Source organism: Mangifera indica, chromosome 3, assembly GCF_011075055.1.
Source record: "Mangifera indica cultivar Alphonso chromosome 3, CATAS_Mindica_2.1, whole genome shotgun sequence".
In the NCBI taxonomy this organism is placed as follows: Eukaryota; Viridiplantae; Streptophyta; class Magnoliopsida; order Sapindales; family Anacardiaceae; genus Mangifera; species Mangifera indica.
Window position 1 is genome coordinate 14,236,520 of NC_058139.1, and position 20,183 is coordinate 14,256,702.

At 32.2% G+C, this 20,183-nt stretch overlaps 1 protein-coding gene across 2 annotated transcripts; it reads left to right on the plus strand.

Annotated features, from left to right (window-relative positions):
- The first annotated feature begins 621 nt into the window (after positions 1 to 621).
- On the plus strand, positions 622 to 15,257 carry LOC123210046 (beta-galactosidase 9-like). 2 transcript variants are annotated; one of them, XM_044628208.1, is made up of 15 exons: positions 622 to 1,177; positions 1,653 to 1,796; positions 2,019 to 2,107; positions 3,169 to 3,274; positions 3,782 to 3,869; positions 4,059 to 4,180; positions 5,133 to 5,336; positions 6,349 to 6,581; positions 7,792 to 7,907; positions 8,373 to 8,470; positions 11,323 to 11,433; positions 12,530 to 12,640; positions 13,587 to 13,792; positions 13,935 to 14,283; positions 14,888 to 15,257. In XM_044628208.1, the coding sequence occupies exons 1-15, from the start codon at positions 1,091 to 1,093 to the stop codon at positions 15,026 to 15,028; spliced, it is 2,205 nt and encodes a 734-aa protein (XP_044484143.1). In that variant the 5' UTR covers positions 622 to 1,090; the 3' UTR covers positions 15,029 to 15,257. The 2 variants fall into 2 exon arrangements, with proteins under 2 accessions (XP_044484143.1, XP_044484144.1); XM_044628209.1 differs by lacking the exons at positions 622 to 1,177; positions 1,653 to 1,796 and having other exon boundaries at positions 2,019 to 2,140.
- Positions 15,258 to 20,183: the final 4,926 nt, after the last annotated feature.

Below are 20,183 nucleotides of genomic sequence, written 5' to 3' on the forward strand. Positions count from 1 at the left end.
AGTGCTTGGTAACCTATATATGAGGTAAATGGCTGTAAGAACAACCTCCCCCAAAAGATACTTAGGCAAGTTAATTGTGAGCAGTAAGGCATGAGACACCTCTAGAAGGTGTCTATTCTTTCTTTCAGTCACACAATTCTGTTATTGTGTGTTCACACATGAACTCTGATGAACAATACCATATTTTATCACATAGTTTCTTAAGATTGACTGAAAATATTCCTTACCATTGTTTGTCCTAAGTACTTAAATTTTAGTTTGAAATTGTGTTACAATCATACCATGGAAGGCTTGAAAAATCTGACCTGTGTTAGATTTGTCCTTCATTATGTATACCCAACATAGTCTTGTGTGGCCATCAATGAGCGTGATGAACCACCTTGATCCAGTAGGGGTAGGGACTCTAGATGGTCCCCAAATATCACTATGTACTAATACAAATGGATTTGAACTTTTATAAAAATTGATAGGATAAGGGGACTGAGTATGTTTAGCAAATTGAGAAATTTCACACTGAAACATAAAAGGATTTTTATTTCCAAACAATGTAGGAAACAATTTCGTACAAATAAAAGAAGCTAGGGTATCCTAACCTAAAGTGATGTGATGAACCTAAGGATTTTTATTTCAGCCAGGCATTTGTATAGTTTATCATTAAGGAGTCTGATGTCTTCTTGGGCAACTTTTTCATTTTGAGTTCCATTATGCCAGCCTAATTTCAAAATAATTCTTCATCATCTTATTGATCTTCACTTTGTTCAACTGGAAAAATATATCATCTCTTCAGTAAGTTTTACATATGGTAGCTCCTCGGGAATCACTTTATCTTAGAGGAGCTGAAAGAATCTCATGTGCTTTTTATGTTCCACAAGCTTTCTACAAAAGTTGTAGAGTCTAGTCATAGACCCCAAGTTCGAATTTGCTAGACTTTCAAGAAAGGTTGGGGGATTATGGGTATCAGGAAAAAGAAAAAAGTAGTGATGTTGTACAATAATTTTCATTTTTGGATGAGATTCACCTTAAAACTGATATTGAACTCTATGTTGGTGCTAATAACAACTCAATGATGCCTCAAATTTTCTAGGAGGAGATGCAACGGTTTGTTAAGAAGATTGTGGATCTGATGCGAGAGGAAAAGCTGTTCTCCTGGCAAGGTGGTCCAATCATTATGTTGCAGGTTGTAAGAGAATGTTAAGTTCACTTTGTCCATGATTGCTTTCAGTGTCTTGACTATATTCATGATTTGTATGGCTTTGTTTATAAAGGTGGCCCAAATCTAGGGTGTGATAATTCCTATTGATTTAACGAACTTATACTGCTGGCAATGGCACCTAATTTCATGTACATTTTTTTGGGGTAGGAAAACAAGAAAATTTGTTCTAAGATAAGAAGAAGATATGAAAGAGGGACAGCCTGACTTAAAAAATGGGACAATTTGACCAACTTTGTACCCCTGTTCCCTATAAAACCTAGTTTCATGCACATTTAGACTTGAGAAGGGTATATAGTATATTGCACTTTTATATGCCACATTTGGACTTGAGAATGGAGATATAGTATTTGTAGTTTAATATGACACAGGAGCATGTTACTTGTTACTAATATACCAGTCTTGTAGCCAAAAAGTTTGTAATGGAATTATTTTTTACCAGATTGAGAATGAATATGGAAATATAGAATGCTCGTTTGGCCAGCGAGGGAAGGACTATGTTAAATGGGTTGCTAATATGGCCCTTGGGCTTGGTGCTGGAGTTCCATGGGTGATGTGCCGGCAAACTGATGCTCCGGAAAATATCGTAAAGCCTATCCTTGATAATTTGTGTTTGAATTTTTTTCATCTAGTGTTTGTGAATATTAAATTGAAGAAACAATTTGGAAAGTAGCTTGAATTTAATTGCATATTGGTTTCTTAAATGCAAAACTTTATATATATATTGATATTCTTATTGTCTTATAGTTCTTGGATATAAACTGTTGACAACTTGTTTTTACTTTGGTTTTTCTTTTTCTCTGTGCAGATTGATGCTTGTAATGGATACTATTGTGATGGTTTCAAGCCAAACTCCAATAAAAAACAAATACTATGGACAGAGAATTGGGATGGATGGTATGATAGTGCATGATGATTCCACAGGCCTTGGTTTGTCTTGTTCTATTAGTATTTGTTTACAAATTTTAGTTTGTGCTCTCTTAATTTATGAAGTGTTTGATTCTAGAGCATACACAATCTCTTTGGAGAATTTGAAGATTATCTTTTAAGACAAATGTTAAGTTTACTGTCAACTATCAGTTATTCAGAAAATTATCATGTATTGGAAAAAATTATTAAAATTTTGGGAGAGGATGTTGAAATTGTTTTGGGGATAGACTTAGTTTTCAGATTTGAGTAGGATTCTTATGTGATTTACTAATTGCTATTTGAGTTCTTGGGAATGAAAATTATTGACAAAAACAAAGTATCATACTGTATCTCATTTATCCCAACCATTTTTCACATATATTCTTAGTAATTTCGAGTCAGTCAAAACAAAAATATGGGTTTTAGTTTTGAAGGTACCCTAACTGTCCCTTGGTTTCTTGGAGGCATCTTTTATCAGTGAAATATAATTTGAATACAATGGCTTTTGAAAATTTTGTACTTTATAATATACTACTGCTTTAGAAACAAACTATGCAAATTTACTCTTTATTAGAACTCTGTTTTGGTTGATATAGAGGAAATATCCTTTTTTTTCATGATTAAAGATTTTAAATTTTAAATGATTTCTAATTTGTGTTTATTTCATCCTTTTGATGAAGCATTATTCACCTAAATAAGAATCTCAAACCTTCTCTTCTGCTTGGTGAATGCTTAGCTCTGTGTTATGATATCTATTTAGTTGAATAGTGCAATTTATCTTTTGATTTGTGTAAAATGTTGCCATCTTCCCATTCAAAAAAATTTCCTTCTAATTCAAAATGATTAATTCTCTAAAGCTGAACTTAAAATATTTGCTCCCTTTTAGCCTTTTTTCTTATTTAACATTGCTGGAAGTACATGAGCAATGTTACGGCTGTAAACCACATTATGCCTGAGTTATTTATTATGATTCCTGTTCAGAAAGTGCTATTATCCCATGTGAGTTATATGTCAGATACAAAATCAATTTTTTTGGGTGAAATGTGAAGGTTTGCGACATGGGGTGGAAGGTTGCCTCATAGGCCTACTGAAGATCTTGCTTTTGCAGTTGCACGCTTTTTTCAACGAGGAGGAAGCTTTATGAATTATTATATGGTACAATAGATATGTGAATTTGAATTCTGTTTAAGATTGAAAGGAGCATGCATGGCAGGATAGCATTTCATTTGGAAAATAGTATGGGAGTGAAGCCTTGTTATCATGGTTTTCTGTGACTCTTCCTGATTACAATTAAATGCTTCAAAGATTCTGTTGGTGTTTTTAATCATAAGTAGTTGCAACTACATCTTTTTCGTTTCCTACTATTATGTATATTTCTCAAGTCATTAGTTAAAATCTACCGATAAATAGGAAGTGATTAGTGCCATCATGACATGGCAGTGAAGCTTTCCAATAGAGGATCTAGAGTTGGTAACCAATTTTGCTGTCCTAGTAAAATCAAAATATAAACTAACAATGAGTTCTTTTGTGGTTTTTGTAACTAATATAATTATATGATTGAAAGTGAACATTTTATATAGGTAACATTGGATAAAGCCGATATGTTTTCCTCTTATTAATTTGCACTTGCTGCCTCTTGATATGTCTTATGTATGGTTGCAGTATTTTGGTGGAACAAATTTTGGTCGAACTTCTGGAGGCCCATTCTATGTTACAAGTTATGATTATGATGCTCCACTTGATGAATATGGTATGTTAAACTGATTCTAGATAACAATTGTTATTTCTCACTTAGAAGCCTTTTTTCTTTTTTTTTGGTGGCACAAGTTCCTTTTTTCCTTCTTTTTTGTGACATAAGCTACTTGCTTAGAGATATTCTGTATCTTTAAGGTCAGTGATTGAGGTCCAAGCTAATGGATGTTGTGTATTTTTCAAATAGGTCTTCTGAGTCAGCCTAAATGGGGACATTTGAAGGATCTTCATACTGCTATAAAGCTTTGTGAACCTTCTCTAGTTGCTGCCGATTCAGCTCAGTATATAAAATTGGGACCAAAGCAAGAGGTTTATACTTAGCCTCAAGCTATTTATGGTTCTTGACTAACGTGATTATTGAATATGCAGATTCCATTTGCTATATAATGTTGGCTTTGATACATGCAAGTATGTACATATTGAATCATAAACTTCTCAGCATCAAGCATCTAATATATAAAAAAGAGAAAAAAGATGAAAGCATACCTAATCCAGTGTTCTCAAGACCAGTTCTCTAAAACGCAAACTTGTCCACAAACACTATAGAATATTTTATTTACCTACTTACTGGAAAAAAAAAAAATTTGACAAACTAATTTGAAAAATATTTGTAGCCAGATTCTGGTTTTCCCAGGGAAGTGCTTGGCCAAAACTTCCAAATCCTTCTCTCAAATTTGTTTATGGGTATGGTTTGTATGGCTTGCAGCACTTGATTACTTATTTTAATAGTGGAGACATCTCCTGAACCATAAAGAGGATATATATAGAGTTCGTGGCGTGGGAGTCAATTGTTGTGGTGCATTTTGTGGGAACAAGATAACTTAATAGTGTTTTAGACCTGATTTGTTCAGTAATAACTAATAAGACATTTCCACCATCACCTTGTAAGATAAATGATTTTCTTTTATTTTTTTATGTTCCAGAATTTCTCGACTTCAAACTTTTGTTAATATAAGGATTTGACTCTTTGAGAACATAGCTAAGTGAATAAATTGATTTTAAATGCAAATCTATTGTAATTGATAAATTTCTATCAGAATCATTTACCTCTTTAATTTGAAAGTTGGTGCTGACTAGGTGTTTGAACTATGAATATATATAGTGCTGCAGTTTTAAAATTATTAAAATCTATCGTAATTTTGGATTGTGAACTTACTTTTTGCGTATAATAAGTTGTCAATAATATCTTTAAGTTGGAAATTTCAAGGGTTTTGTTCTAGTTCTGTCTTTTTGTTGAATATAATGCTCTAACTACTTTCAGGCACATGTATACCGTGCAAATATTCTTAGTGAAGGCTTGAACTCAACTCAGGTTGGAAGTCAAAGTGTCTGCTCTGCATTTCTTGCTAATATCGATGAACATAATTCAGCTTCTGTGACATTTCTTGGTCAATCTTATGCTTTACCACCATGGTCAGTGAGCATACTACCCAACTGCAGGAACACTGTGTTCAACACCGCGAAGGTTTGCTTCTGATACTTACAACATTGTACCTGTTCAAGAATGCTTTATTTGACTCTAGTTGAAAGGTTCAGTAATCTCTGTGGATGCTTGAGATGTATCTGCTTTATTTAGCAATAGATTGCCTAGCCTAAATGCAAGACATGAAAAAATTCTAGTGATTACACCATTTCAGAATCCTGCCGGCTATAACTTTTTTATTTTTATTCTGTCATTTTCCTGCAAAGTGCAACATACATATATGTCAATTAATTGATTTTAACCTCTCTTTTTAATTAATTTATTTATCTTAGAAGTATGGCCTTGCTATTACATTACCAATTTTTAACTGAATTCATTTTTTGTTTCAGATTTTCAAAATAAGCTCTCAAAACTGGAAACCATATTAGTTTGGAAATAATTGAACTTAATGTGAATTCCTAAGTATGTTAACAAGAAAGAGCAAGTTATATTGTTTTAAACTTGCTTTTTCTTGTTAACATTTAGATATAAAGTAAGGCCAACATTTTCCTTTGCAGAATTTTAAAACATTTAATGATGAGATTCCTCATCACACTAAACATGCAGGTTTCAAATGGTTTTGATGCAAAAACATGAATGTTCTAGCTATTATTAGGAACCTCATAAAACAGTCACAAAAGCATGTAAGTTGCTTTTTAACAGGTTTAACAGTCAAAATAATTGCTGGAATCTAGATATATGCTCCTCTGGTTGCGTTGTACAAGCTCTGTTCGCTTTCATCCATTTTTTTCCCTGTTAGATGTTCTTAACAATGTTTAGGTGAATGCATATGTGCAATCTCTGTTTCTTCCTTGAAATTCTTCAAATTTAGTGATATTAGATTCCATTCTTCCATTGTTGGATATCAACAAGTAGAAATTATATAGACATCCTTAAGGTCTGGGATTCTCTTTTCAAAGGTTCTTTTTCTGTTTAATGTAGGGGAGAGTTTTTGGTTTCCTCTAGGTATGAGTGACCCATTTCTTCTTCTTAATTTTATATTTTTTGTGAACAGGTCACCACACAAACTTCCATCAAGACTGCAGAGTTTTCTTTGCCTCATTCACGAGATCTGTCTATACTTCAAAAATTTGTGACCAGTAGTGAAGGTTCCTCTGTGTCAAAATCCTGGATGACTGTAAAAGAACCTATTAGCCTTTGGAGTGAGAACAGCTTCACCATCCAAGGAATATTGGAGCATTTGAATGTGACAAAGGACTCTTCTGATTATCTATGGTATATGACCAGGTACACAAACATTAAATTTTGGTCTGCTACAATAGGATAAAATTTGCTGGTAAAAGAAATAGTAAATGAATTAATATTTGTGTGCCAAAACTTTGTTTCACCTGTGTTTGTCTACAATTTTTTAGATGAAGCAAATTTACTCTTAAGAATTAAGACTAACAATATCTAATAATCTGAATCTGTGGAAAAGATAAAAGAAATGCTAATAACTGATGAATCATAGGGCTACATACTTGCACCTCTTTAACTCTGACCTCCTTTCTTCCATCTTTATGCTCTTGCACTCACTTCTCATTTCTCTTGCTAGTCAATATTGGTAGAGGGGAAAGATTTATGCCTAGATTATGATGGTGAGACTTGAGAATAACATAATCTCTTCAAGTACTGAATTATGCAACTAATTATTTGGTCTTTCCTAGTTCAATTGAACAAGACTAAAAAATTTTCATTTCAGGATTTTTCCTAAATTGTGACAGTTAACTGAACTTGTAAATCATGTTTTTTATGAAATGTTTTCTTTATGTAATATGCTAAAGGGGTCAACACTGTAAAAGAAATATTGCAAATCCAATTTTCTTTTTATGGTTTTATCATCTTATCGGGTAAGTCAGAAAGGAACAATTTTCTTAAATGGCACTGTTTCTGCCAGGTGATCTGATACCTTTCACAGCTTTTTAGCTAAGATTACATAAGAATTATTTCTGGATAAAGACACCTTTGGTAATTAGTTATATACAAGTCTCTCCAGCAATGATCCTGATTATATTATGTTCTTTCATAATCCTTAATTTTTATTTTCATTTCTTGTTTCAGCATTAGTTATTTTTCTTTGTGGGTGCTACTCTTGTATACTTTACTGCATCTAAAGGAGTGCTCCCTTTTCTCAGCTTATTCAATTAATCATTACTTGTTGAAAAAAAAGTTTATTGGTGTTACTTATTTAATTAATTGTTACATTTACTTTTTGTTCTTGAGTTGATGTATTCCAACATTTTATTGAGAATATGTGATGACATAATTTTATGTCACGGTTGTGAAATTTTGACTTATCTAGTGTAATGGTTGTGGGTCTAGTTGTTGTGTCCCGGGTTTACCTGTCCAACCAATACGGAGGCAAGATCTCCGGTTACCAAAAAAATAATATAATAATAATTTTCTGCTTTCTGATTTATTTTAATATCAATGACTGTTTAATGTGTATGTGATGCAGAATCTATGTTTCCGATGATGACATATCATTTTGGAAGGAAAATAGTATTAGTCCAGCTGTAACAATAGATGGCATGCGTGATGTGTTGCGTGTATTCATTAATGGCCAGCTTACAGGTGATACATCTCTTTTACTCCCTCTTTTTGTATTTTCTCTCCCTTTTGTTTTTAATTTTGTCCTTCTAGATTTGTGTTTCAGTTGTGTTTTTATCTTTTCAATTCTCCACTTCTGTATTTCTTCTCGTTTTCTTTGGGTTGTGAAGTTATGCATATTTGAACATAAATGGGTACAAAAGAGACATGGATGGTGATAATTATGTCTTTTTCCATGTATTTTAAGTAGATGTTCAATTGAATAATCATTGCAATTCTAGGTAAATGAAAATTTAGTTGTCTCATTGTATTTTGATTTGCAGTGAGAATTTAATTATCAGCAGTCATAACATTAATGAGTTGTGTTGTTTGGAGCCAAAAGACAAATTTCTATTATATAAACCACTTATAAATTGTTCCTTACAACTGTCTTTCAAATTGCTTAACTACCTCCTATTCTTTTTCTAACTTATTTGTTGCTGTCTGAAGGTAGTGTGATTGGTGGTTGGGTTAAGGTGGTGTTACCAGTTCAGTTTCAGCCAGGATACAATGATTTGATGTTGTTAACTCAGACTGTAGGCTTACAGGTAATGTTTCTTTTGGTTTGATAATGGTATGGTACTAATTGTCTCAAATCTCCTGTATAACCTTGTTGTAGAACCTGCATGGATTCATCTTATGGGCTTCGGTTGAATTTATGCCTCTATGCTAACCCAATAACAGCAAAGGAAAGAGGGGGCTAATTTCTACTCTTTTCTGTGTATAATGTTAAATCAGAGGTTAAAAGATAAGGGCAGACTGATAAGAGTTATCCTCCATATAAAAGCATGGCAACATTAGTTGTAGCACACACACTTTATTTGAGTTTCTAATCAGAGGCCTGTAACATATAGAAAAGCTGCCTATGGGAAAACTTTTTCTTCCTAGAATTGTGAGTTAGGATAAACTAAGAATAGTAGTGTCAATGTGCTTGCAATAACAAGCAAAGATGTGATGATGTCAAGCATACAGACGTGGTTGCATGTTTATTTGGTCTTGAATGTCATCTTTTCTGACATATATAAGAAATAATGATGCGATGATCTTTTTTGAAGATTTTACTATGCTTATTTGTCTGTACAATTGAGTGAGTCATGTACCTTCACATTCGAAGGAGGTTGGGTGCATAGCTACCTTTTTTCATAAATCCAAAATGTGTTATTTGACAAGCTCAATCATTTTACTTTTAATGAGCCGCCAAGACATTACCTCTCTTTTTCATTAAATGTTGCCTAGCCAAGTTGGTCGACAAGGCGATGATCATGTCTAATTTTTCCTTCTAACGATTTGAACACCTTGTTTGTAAGCAGACAAGTGATCATGATTGTGTTACTAAAACATTCTCTTACTTGAAGAGTTATACACACATTGAGTAGGTGTATTCGTGTAGATGACTTCATCTGCATACTTGTGACACAAGTTGTCTACATGTTTGTGTCGAGTCATTTAGTCACTGATCTACTAGGTGCACATATTTATGCAACACCTAATGCTAACCAAGGTATAATTAGGGAGTAAACTCTACTTCCATAACAACTACCCTCCAGTTTTTAAAATGTGACTAAGACTTCAAAAACTTTTTATCTTCATTTTATGTGTATAGACAACACATAGATGACTAGGGTTTACAATGTACAAACTGTCAATGATTGCAACTTTCCCTGTTTGCATAAGTCAAGGCATTTCTTTTAAATTGTACAGCTATCATTACGTAGGGAGGCATGCATCTACAACTATTTCATAGTCATCCATTGGATTGCTATCACAAGGTCATCTAAACGGTGGGGATTTCCTTCTGCTTTGAGGCCTTTACCTATAAAGCAACCTAGCAAATTGTTTATCATTTTCATGCTGTATTCTCTAAAATAAGCCCTAGCAACTTCCTTCTTTTTTTGATTTTCTAGTCTTATTATTTTCAAATTTTGTAATCCACTTTTAGCAATCCTTTTCAAACACTTTCAAACATCAACTAAGATGAATTTATTTGTAATCTGTCCACTATTCCATGCATTCGGAAGATGAGCAAGGCATGGTAGGCCTTTTGCACCTGTGGAGTTGGCTAGAACTTCTGCATCAAGTTTCCATGACCTCATTTCGACATTTGAGTTAATAGGAGGTACCAATACTCCTGCTATGTTGGACTGAATTGAAGATTTTTCATGTCCCTTTCTCAGCTTGCTCCAAGTTGGAGTCAAAACTCCTTATCTAGGGAGCTCAAAAACACACAATGCTTCAAAAAATGAAACACCTTGAAAATGGTACGAAAAGTTTTAGACCCGTTTAAGAAATTATAAAAAAATTTGAAACGCGATTCAATGTAAAAAATAATTTAAATTCAATCAAACATAATTGATTTCGACTTTTCACATCTTCTCCTCTTCTCTCTAGCATTTGTAACTCCTCTCCTCTCTAGCGTGTTGAAACTTCTCTCCTCTCTGACGTCTTGAAACTTCTCTCCTCTCCAGCATTTCAGACTGTAGACAAACTTTTAAAAGATTTGTCTTCATTAGGCTAATGCATCGACTCGATTCATTTTCATTAGTGCATTGACAACAACTTAAAAGTTTGTTGGTATGGTACTTGCCCACAATGTTTACCACCTTTGCAACTCAACTTTGTTGGTTTTCCTTCAAAATTTCATAAACTCAACAACTCTAGAATTGCGATTTTGTTATCTTTGGTTTTGATTGGAGTTCAGTTGTGCTTCTCACCATCTTACCCCTTTCTCCACAACATCATGAACTCTCCTCCACTTTCATATCATATTGTTGTACAGTTATTTGTTCAGGTCTCAATTTCATCTCCTTATTATTTTAACTCTTTGGTTGGCTTGAATTGAGGCTTGGATTGTATTTGGTTGCTAAAGTTTTGTTTGAATTTGATTTTCAAACTGTCTGTGGAGTTTGGTTGACTGATTGGTTTGTTTTGGGAGTAATTGTTTCAAAGAACATTGGTACGTTTTGAATTTTTTTTTTTTTGGTTGTTTTTAAGGTGTTTGAAGAAAGACCTGTGTGAGTTTGTGGTAGTGCGTAAGGTGTTTGTGATTTTACTTGTGTAAATTTTCGTTGTGTTGCTGCTACCCACTGACCCAACCATTTGCTTTGATGTGATGAAGCTACTTTTTCTTTTATATAACCTATCTTCTTTGTTATGTTAATGTATATATAACATTTGTTCAATTGTTATCAAAACCTCGATTTTAGCATTCTGCTTTTTCCTTTCTCTATTCCTTTCTAGGATTGTGAACAATTAAATTGAACAGAACTTTAAGAAACATGTTTCTTATAAATCTTTCTTTGACTCTGTGTCATTCATCCAGTTCTTTTTTAATGTTTTCCCGATAGGGGAGGTTGATTATTAATTCAACCATTGCTTCATGTGACATGAATTGTTGCTGCAGAATTATGGGGCCTTCCTTGAGAAAGATGGGGCAGGATTCAGAGGCCAAATTAAGCTTACTGGATTTAAAAACAGGGATATAGACCTCTCAAAGTTATTGTGGACCTACCAGGTATGCATTCAATAGTCAGCATAGTTCTGAGCTTAATTCTGAATGTATCATTTGCATGTATAATTGGTCTTTAGTTGATTATGCATCTTAATTACATTAGTTGCTAGCTGTACTGAATTTGGTCCTCATCAGCAGCATTGTTGACATGCTGTCTAGCCAGATTCAAATTTTGAGCCTGTAGATCAAAAAGGCTTTTGTCCAGAATCTTTTCAATGGTGTATATGCCATATCAAACAATCAAGGCATTCAGGCATTTATTGTGGATTCTCCCTGTTGCTTATGTGTTGATCACTTTGTCCTGACCTTAATCTCTGAAACTTGGATCTTTCTGAATATTAAAGTGCAAAATTTGTTACAGTTATAGGCAGTATTGGCTGCCAGCTTCTTATTTTACCAAAGTAATGAAATAATTTCTGCTGCTCCAGTATTAATTTACTGAAGATCCTGTGCTTTGGAAAATTTGCTCCATCTATGTCAAAGATGCTCAAAGTCTTGTTTCACCTGGTTTTCTGCATTACAATTCGGTTGGTTAAATCATCACTTAGTGCAAGAAAATTATTTTTCACTTGCCTATTCTTTTTTTCCCCCCTCCCCGAGCTGCAATTTTTAGCTTCATGGTTGTGATCATATCAGGAATCATGCTGATACATAACCTGGCTTATGCTATAGTATTTGTGGGTACATCCTTGTTGAATATGGTACAAGATGGACTTTGTGAGTGCATCACAAGCCTGAAGTCTGACTCTCGATTCTACTGGTAACTAGATGGAAGCATGTTTACATTGAATTATGTTGGAAAACAATTCATATCTTTGCTCAATATGTAACCTCAACTCAAATTTCTGCCCCTGGTTTATGACATTAAAATGTGTGAGATTTATGTTGATGGTATAGTTTAGTGATACTACCTGGTGATGGCATCTTCATCTTGAGTTTATCCCCTTGAATTTTACTTGTATTCATATTATATGTGTATAACATTTAACACTCACCACAAAACACTCGCCACAAAGCCATTATGCTATTATCATTTTCTTTCTCCGAAAAGCATGCAAATAACATGGTAATGTCTGAATCACTTTCTTCCTGATTTTAGATCGGGCTTAAGGGTGAATACCAGAAGATATACAGTATAGAAGAAAATGAAAAGGCAGAATGGACTGATCTCACACCTGCTGCTATTCCATCCACCTTTACTTGGTACAAGGTACATCTATTATTTTGAAGAGAAAAACAGTGATGATGAATTTATATCAAAGTGTTGTTTAGATTTTGTTGAGTCTAAACTTTCTGGTGGAAGATTGGATGGCTAGTCATTAGTGAAGTATGATCATAGCTCTTAGAAAATCATCACGGCTTAACATTGCTATTGCAAAAAAATATATTTTAGTATCACAATGCTATCTCTATGGATAGCACTTACTGTTTTTTATTTGCCCCCTATATGTTGCTTGAAATTATAATGTTCACAAAATCGAATGATTGCGTAGCATTTATATCTTCAAAATGTCGCCATTTTATATGATAATTTGATTGCATATTAAGTTTAGTTAGTGCTGTTATTCAGTTGTTGAAAGCTAGATCCGTTATATGCTTCGTCAAAGAAGTAAAAAAGATTTTATGAAAGCATGTCACATATAGTCAAATTATTTTTAGAGTCCTAGAAATGTTGGATCTATAACCTAAATTGACATCATGTAAGAAGGCTATTCATGTGTTGGTTTGCTTCTTGTTATGGAAACAATAATTAAACTAGTTGCATCTTCTGGTAATGAAAGGTCTAAGTTTATGCTGAAAAGAATTGTGCATCTAATGGTGAGTTATATATATATTTTTTTCTTTTATATTCAGGATGCATAAAGGTCCTTGAAATTTGCATCTTCATTGTGCATCAGTGTCTTAATTTCGTGGTTTTTTTATGTTTTCCAGTGTTCTTCCTCAAGTTTATGGTGTTAATGGCTTTACTGGGGAAACAAGTCCGATATTTGTAGCATGCTTCCTTTTTGTGTGAATATGTAGATATATATTAATTATTTTGGTGTTATATCATACCAAGAAAACTCCTGCATCCTTGTGGCTGATGTCCAATCATATCATTTCATGGTTATAAATTTTACAGAAATTTTATTAACTTATGCCCTAAATTCAAGCAGACAAACTTTGATGCTCCTCTTGGTGTAGACCCAGTTGCTCTTGATTTGAGTAGCATGGGAAAGGGCCAGGCTTGGGTCAATGGCAAACATATAGGAAGATACTGGACACAGGTTGCCCCAACTGATGGATGTCGTCCATGTGATTATTGCGGGGCCTACAATTCTGACAAGTGTACTACAAACTGTGGGAATGCTACTCAAACATGGTATTCTTCCAACCCAAAGCATACAAAATACAGCAGAAAGTGGCTAATAGTTTATTTTATCTCATTGTGGAACTACCCTAGGGAATTTTAAATTGGATTATTGTTAACTAGCCTATTATGGGTATTTTTGATCAATCTTCAGGTACCATGTACCAAGGTCATGGTTGCAGGAATCACATAATTTACTTGTCATCTTTGAGGAAACAGGAGGGAATCCATTTGAGATTTCAGTCAAGTTACATACAACAGGAGTTGTATGTGCACAAGTGTCAGAGTCCCACTACCCACCTGTCCGGAACTGGTCCAGTTCAGATTTTATTGATGGAAAAACATCAATGAATGGCATGACACCAGAAATGCATTTGCATTGTGAAGATGGGCATGTAATCTCCTCCATTGAATTTGCTAGCTATGGCTCTCCTCAAGGTAGCTGCCAGAATTTTTCTAGAGGCAACTGTCATGCACCCAAGTCATTGTCATTGTTGTCCGAGGTAAATTTGGTTTTACATTTTGTTACTATTTACTTGGAAGTCTGTGTGATATAATTTTGCAATTATGCAATCCATCATACCCTATGTCTAAAGGCAGATAAAAAGCATCTCCATAAACTTTTAGCTGGCGCATTCGCTATGTGCCAGTTAATGGAGATTCGAAATGATTTGAATAGCTTGAAATAGAGTAGATTTGAGGTTCAGATGTAGGAGGCCTGTGTCTTCTTGATGATTGCAGCTAACCATGCTATCAACAGCCTGCAATAATACAATATTAGGGATGCTATCATCTGTTGATTGAAATGGACCTTCTAGCAAATCATCCTTTTGATGAGCAGTATTGGCTTCAAATGGTTGGCTCTGTTTGGCATTCGCAATGATTTCAAAACCAGTAAAACCCATTACTTATTTAGCCCATTATAAGACCCTAAATATGCATTTCTGGTGTCTTAACATTCATTAATGTTTTCAATGTTTATGTTCATATCAAATTAAAGTTCCAAGACTGGGATTTGTTTTCTGCCTAAATTGTCATAGTATGGGTGGTTTTCCAGCAAAAATCATTCTTTCTAGACTCTTACGTTATCAATTCTTTCTCTTGCAGACTTGCCAAGGAAGAAATAGCTGCTTTCTTGGTATTTCTAATGCTGTATTTGGAGGTGATCCATGCAGGGGCATTGTGAAGACATTAGCTGTTCAAGCCAGGTGCACCCCTTCATCAAATTTTCGTTTTGCCCAGCTTTGAAGTGACAAGCAATGGGTGCAATGTACAGAGATTCAACGACATTTTACTGCAAATGTCTTCAGTATTGCTCCCTTCTGATTCGCATAGGAATTCCGATTGCATCATATTTTGTGCATTCCATAACTTATAATCCTAATTCTGAACTGAGAAATTGAACATGTCCCATGTGCTTGTTGTACAGAGATTCTGAGTAATGCTCATTTGATGACTTTGTGAATGTGTCCATAAATAAGTTTGCCTCAGGTGCAGGAATGTTCAGAGCAACTCTTTACAAGATATAATATTCAAGCCAGTTTAAATGATGTAAGATAAGACATTGACATCGGTAACAGTACTAGACATGTCAACGGTCAGGACAACAAGCTCTCTTTTTGGCCACAGCTCACAATTTGATGAGGGGAAGGGAATTATTTTTACTCAAGTTTTAGCTAAAATTTAAAATCATACCAGTGACAGTTAAAAAACTTAAATACTTATTCTTAGTCTAATTTCTGTTAACTTTTTCTGTTAGAAATAAGGGTAGTTATTTTATTATTTATATTAAAAAGATATAAGATTTGTTATTTTTTTCCCTCTCCTTAGGGTTTAAAAACAAACAATTTTACTCTTGTGTAAAGTTTTCAAACTTTGAAATGTAATATTTTCACTCTCAAACCTAAAGTTTTCATATTTTTCAAACTCAATACCCTCTATAACTTTCAAAAGCAATAGTTTTATCTCTATTCTTCAGTTTCACTTTCTAACATCCCTTTCGTCGTCTTTTCTGGCCTCCTCCTTCTCTTTAGTCAACAGTAGGTAGTGCGATAAAAAGACTCTCTTTGTTGCACCATCTATTGTCAACTCAGGAGGAAGAAACTAAAGAGGACGTCAGAAAAAATGTCGAAAACTGAAATTGAAGAGTGAGAGTGAAACTGTTATTTTTGAAAATTATGGAGGATGGTTGAGTTTGAAAAATATGGAAATCCTAGGTTTGAGGGTAAAAATGTTATTTTTCAAATTTTAAAAACTTTAAGTAAAATAAAATTGTTAGTTTTTAAAATCTAAGAAAAAAAAGTAATAAATTTTATATTTTTTTAATATAAATAATAAAATGATCATTTTATCTTTATTTTTAACAAAAAAAGAATTAATAGAAGTTGAGTTATGAACGAAAATTTAGATTTTTTCAACTGTTACACGGATATGAGTTTGAATTTAAGCTAAATCTTGGGTGAGAAATAATCCCTTTCCCTTTTATTATGGGTTATATTAAGCTTATGGATTATGAAAGCTGTGTCTGGGACAAGACACATGAGCAGAATTGACATAGTCGGTTAAAAATAATAAAAAATTAAAAAAAATAAATATATGATTTGGTGGACTGATTCACAAATAGATGTGGTTGGGCCATTGTACGGACCTACTAAGGCAAGGCTAGGGGGGTTTTGAGTCTAGCTATGTTTGTGGGCAGGTCTGGTTTGCAAGATGACCGGCCCGTAAGGTTTACCAATTGGAAGGCCTCAGCTTGGTATGATCTGTTGCCATGTGGATTATATTACATTGGAAAACAAATGCTTATTACCTACGGTCTTTTAGGATATGTCATCGAACCTACTGGCATATATGGCGACATGCATGAATGTTGAATTGTGCCTAAATATAAAACTCATCACGGATCATTGAATAGGTGATTGTCACCATCTTATCTAACTTGGCATCTACATATTTTAACTTGATATGCAGAATTCTTTCATATCATTATTATTATTATTATTATGTTTTTTTACTTTTAAGATTAAAAAGGATCACTTTCTCTAACTTTGGTTAAATGGCAAATGTTTACTTGGTATCTTTGAAAAAACCAAATACTTATCTATTATCCAATTTTGATAGTAACTTTTGTTGGTTTAAAAATAAATTACTAATTTACTGTAATGATTAATTTATCCTTTATAGTGTAATACAAAAATACCATCAAAAAAGGATATATTTTAAATCACATATGTATACTCTTTTATTGAAATTATGAAAATATTTCTTCTATAAAAATTGAAAATTAATAATAATACAAATTACCCCTTATATCACAACCAAATTTCATTATAATTTTTCGAATGCTAGTTTGCTCTAGGATTTTGTATCTATTTGTTAAAAACGTGAAATTGCAATGTTTGAAACTATGAAGGTGCATGCAAAATTTCATGTCTTCAAAAGTGAGAACAAATTTTCATTCACAGATAATCGATCCAATATGTTTGTGTTTCATGTTGTGCTTAGGATGCACTTCTTTTGTTGTCGTTGTTGTTGTTATGGGCATATTTTCTTTAAAAATTTTCTTTCATAGATTGCTTTCCAAGCCTCCTTTCAATTTCGAGCACATAACATTTGATAACAATTATCTTAATAATTTAAAAAACTGATTTACTTCCTATGCTTTGTTAATTATCTAAAATGCTTTTTACTCTAACAGAATACAATAATAATAACAATTTATAGGTGGATATTCGATTTTTTCAAAGTCAATTGTTGGACTTACCATTTCATTAAACCTAGAAGAGAATAAATAAATCTTTTGGCCTTCATAAAACTATACTTTTCTTGATTTTGTTTTATGTGTGGGCTATTTAGGTATGATGGGCATAAATGCAGTTATCAAAAAACACAATTAATATTTGCATCGCATTATTATATATTTTTTAAAATTTAAGAATGAAAATTTAATAAATTATATTTGTTTAATATTATTATTAAAATAATGATCTTATTCTTAATCTTAATTAAAAATTTTAACTTTAAATTTTTAAAAATTGATGGATATGAATTTAAAATTACACTATATCAAGGGTGGGAATAAAACTTTTGGCCTAAACATAATTAATAGTTGCATTGTACCCCAATTCCCTTGCTCAAACTGAATATTCATTTTGGAATAATCTTGGTGGCAGGAAAATGATGTAAATTAAAACGACGACGTAAGCAGACAATCCCAACAATTTTGTACTAACAGATTTGTACACGGCCGCCGACTAAAAACTAGATTAAATTCTCACAATTACCCTATTGACCAAAAGTACCGCAGTGGATAATTTAGTTTAAATTATAAAATTAAAACAAATTATTTAAACATTATAATTTGTTTTGGTTTAGTTTAATTTGTAAAATGATTTAATTTAAAATAAAAATTTTTTAAACTATTTTTTTCAGTTTAAGTCACAATTTAAACGATTTTTAAAACAAACCAAACTATAGACCATATTTCATATATATATATATAATTATATTTAACAGAATTTTCTAATAAATAATTATATGTATAACTTATTTTTTTATATTTGTTTTATTATTTTTTTAAATGTTGTATATATATTTTATATTTATTTTACATGTTTATGTTATATTTTAAAAAAAATTATAATTCAATTAATTTTATTATATATATATATTATTTTTAAAAGTTCAACAATGGTAATCAAATTATGTATCTAAAACCTAATTTTTTATATTATATATCATGTATCATATTGAATGTTACATATTTTAAAAAATAAAGTAATAAAAAATTATAATTTATTGGGTATTATTTTGAAAAATATCACAAACACCTTTAACATTTGAAAATTTTTTATAAACACTTATACTATACCATCATTTTCTTTAAAAAAATGTATCGACTCATATCAGTAATATGTATCGTATCATATAATATATTTATTATATTATATTTATTTGAAACACTTTATGATATATATGATTTTTCACTTGTATCATATCATAACTATAGTTTAAATAGTAATTCGAACCAGACAAAACCGTATTTTTCAATTTAGTTTGATTTGAAATTTTTTCAAACCGTTTTTCAGTTTGATTTTAAAAAAATTCTTAAACTACATTAAACTAGACCGTGCACTCCCCTAGCCAAAAGAATTGTTTCTATTCAAGGTTTAGTAAAATGACAAATGCTCATTTGTTAACTTTTGAGAAAATGAAATACTCACTCGCCATTTAATTCTATTTGTAAATTTTGTTAGTTTAAAATTAAATTATTGATTTAACTTTTTATAGTGTAATAACAAAATTACCCTCAAAAGTTGATATATTTTCAATCAAATATTTATACTCTCTAATATAAATTATGAAATTACTTAATTTAAGAAAAATTAAAATTATTAATAATCGAAATTACGAAATTGCCTCTTATATGAAAGCTAAATTTTATTACAGATTTTTTAATGTTAGTTTGCTCCAGCATTCTGCATTTGTATGAATTGCTTATGTCTAAAACTGTGAAGGTGATGCAAAATTCTAAATGCTGTGTTTGAAACTGGGAAAAAATTTGTATTCATAGATAATTGGTCCAAAATGTCGCGTTTCATCCCATGCTTAGGATGCACCTTTTTCGTTGTTGTAGTGTTAGCTGGCACTGTCGCCACTGTAGTTCAGTTTTCTTTAAAAATTTTCACTTACAGATTGCTCTCTAAAGCTCCTCTCAAACAAACACTCTTTAAAATGAAAGAAAATGAGTTGATTAGCGACGTATTTGATAGGTTTATTACTACCGTAAATAAATTAAAAAATATTCGCAAAGTTTATTATAACCAAGAAAATTTTTAAAATTTTTTTATGTATTTACCTTTGTCATGAGATTCCGAAGTAACGACAATAAAAAAGATAAAAAAATGTCTAGATCTTGTCACCTGTAGAACTTTTGGGCTATTTCTCACTTACAAGCTCACATTGAAGCGACATAAAATTGAAGAAAGCGAAAAGAAAATAAGAGTATTGCTTTCAAATTCTCCATTAAAAAAATTATATCTAAGAAGAAAAAAAGGTTTCAAGCGATGTAGATGAAGATATTGCTCTCCTAACTAAAGATCAATATGAGAACTTCATAAAAGTAGAAAAATGAAAAGAAATGGCATCTTCTTCGAGTGATAGAGGAGAAAAACAAAGAAATGACCAAATGATTTGTTTCAAGTGTAAAAAGCTAAGATCCGTTAAATAAAATTGTATACTCCTTAAGAATGGTAGATTCAAGAAGAAAGTAGTGAAGACTATATGAGATGATATTGTCGAGTCAGAAGATAAAAAAAAGAAGTAGCCAATATGTGTTTCATGATAATCACAAATGATAATGAGGTAGATGAAAGTCCTAAAGTTGTATGATTCATTTGAACAA

What these genes read in the sequence shown, in the direction of transcription:
- LOC123210046 (XM_044628208.1), top strand. Translation starts at nt 1,091, where the DNA reads ATGCAACGGTTTGTTAAGAAGATTGTGGATCTGATGCGAGAGGAAAAG. An exon ending in CTGATGCTCCGGAAAATATC is followed by an intron (nt 1,797 to 2,018) that starts GTAAAGCCTATC and finishes TTCTCTGTGCAG; the next exon opens with ATTGATGCTTGTAATGGATA. An exon ending in CTCAGACTGTAGGCTTACAG is followed by an intron (nt 8,471 to 11,322) that starts GTAATGTTTCTT and finishes TTGTTGCTGCAG; the next exon opens with AATTATGGGGCCTTCCTTGA.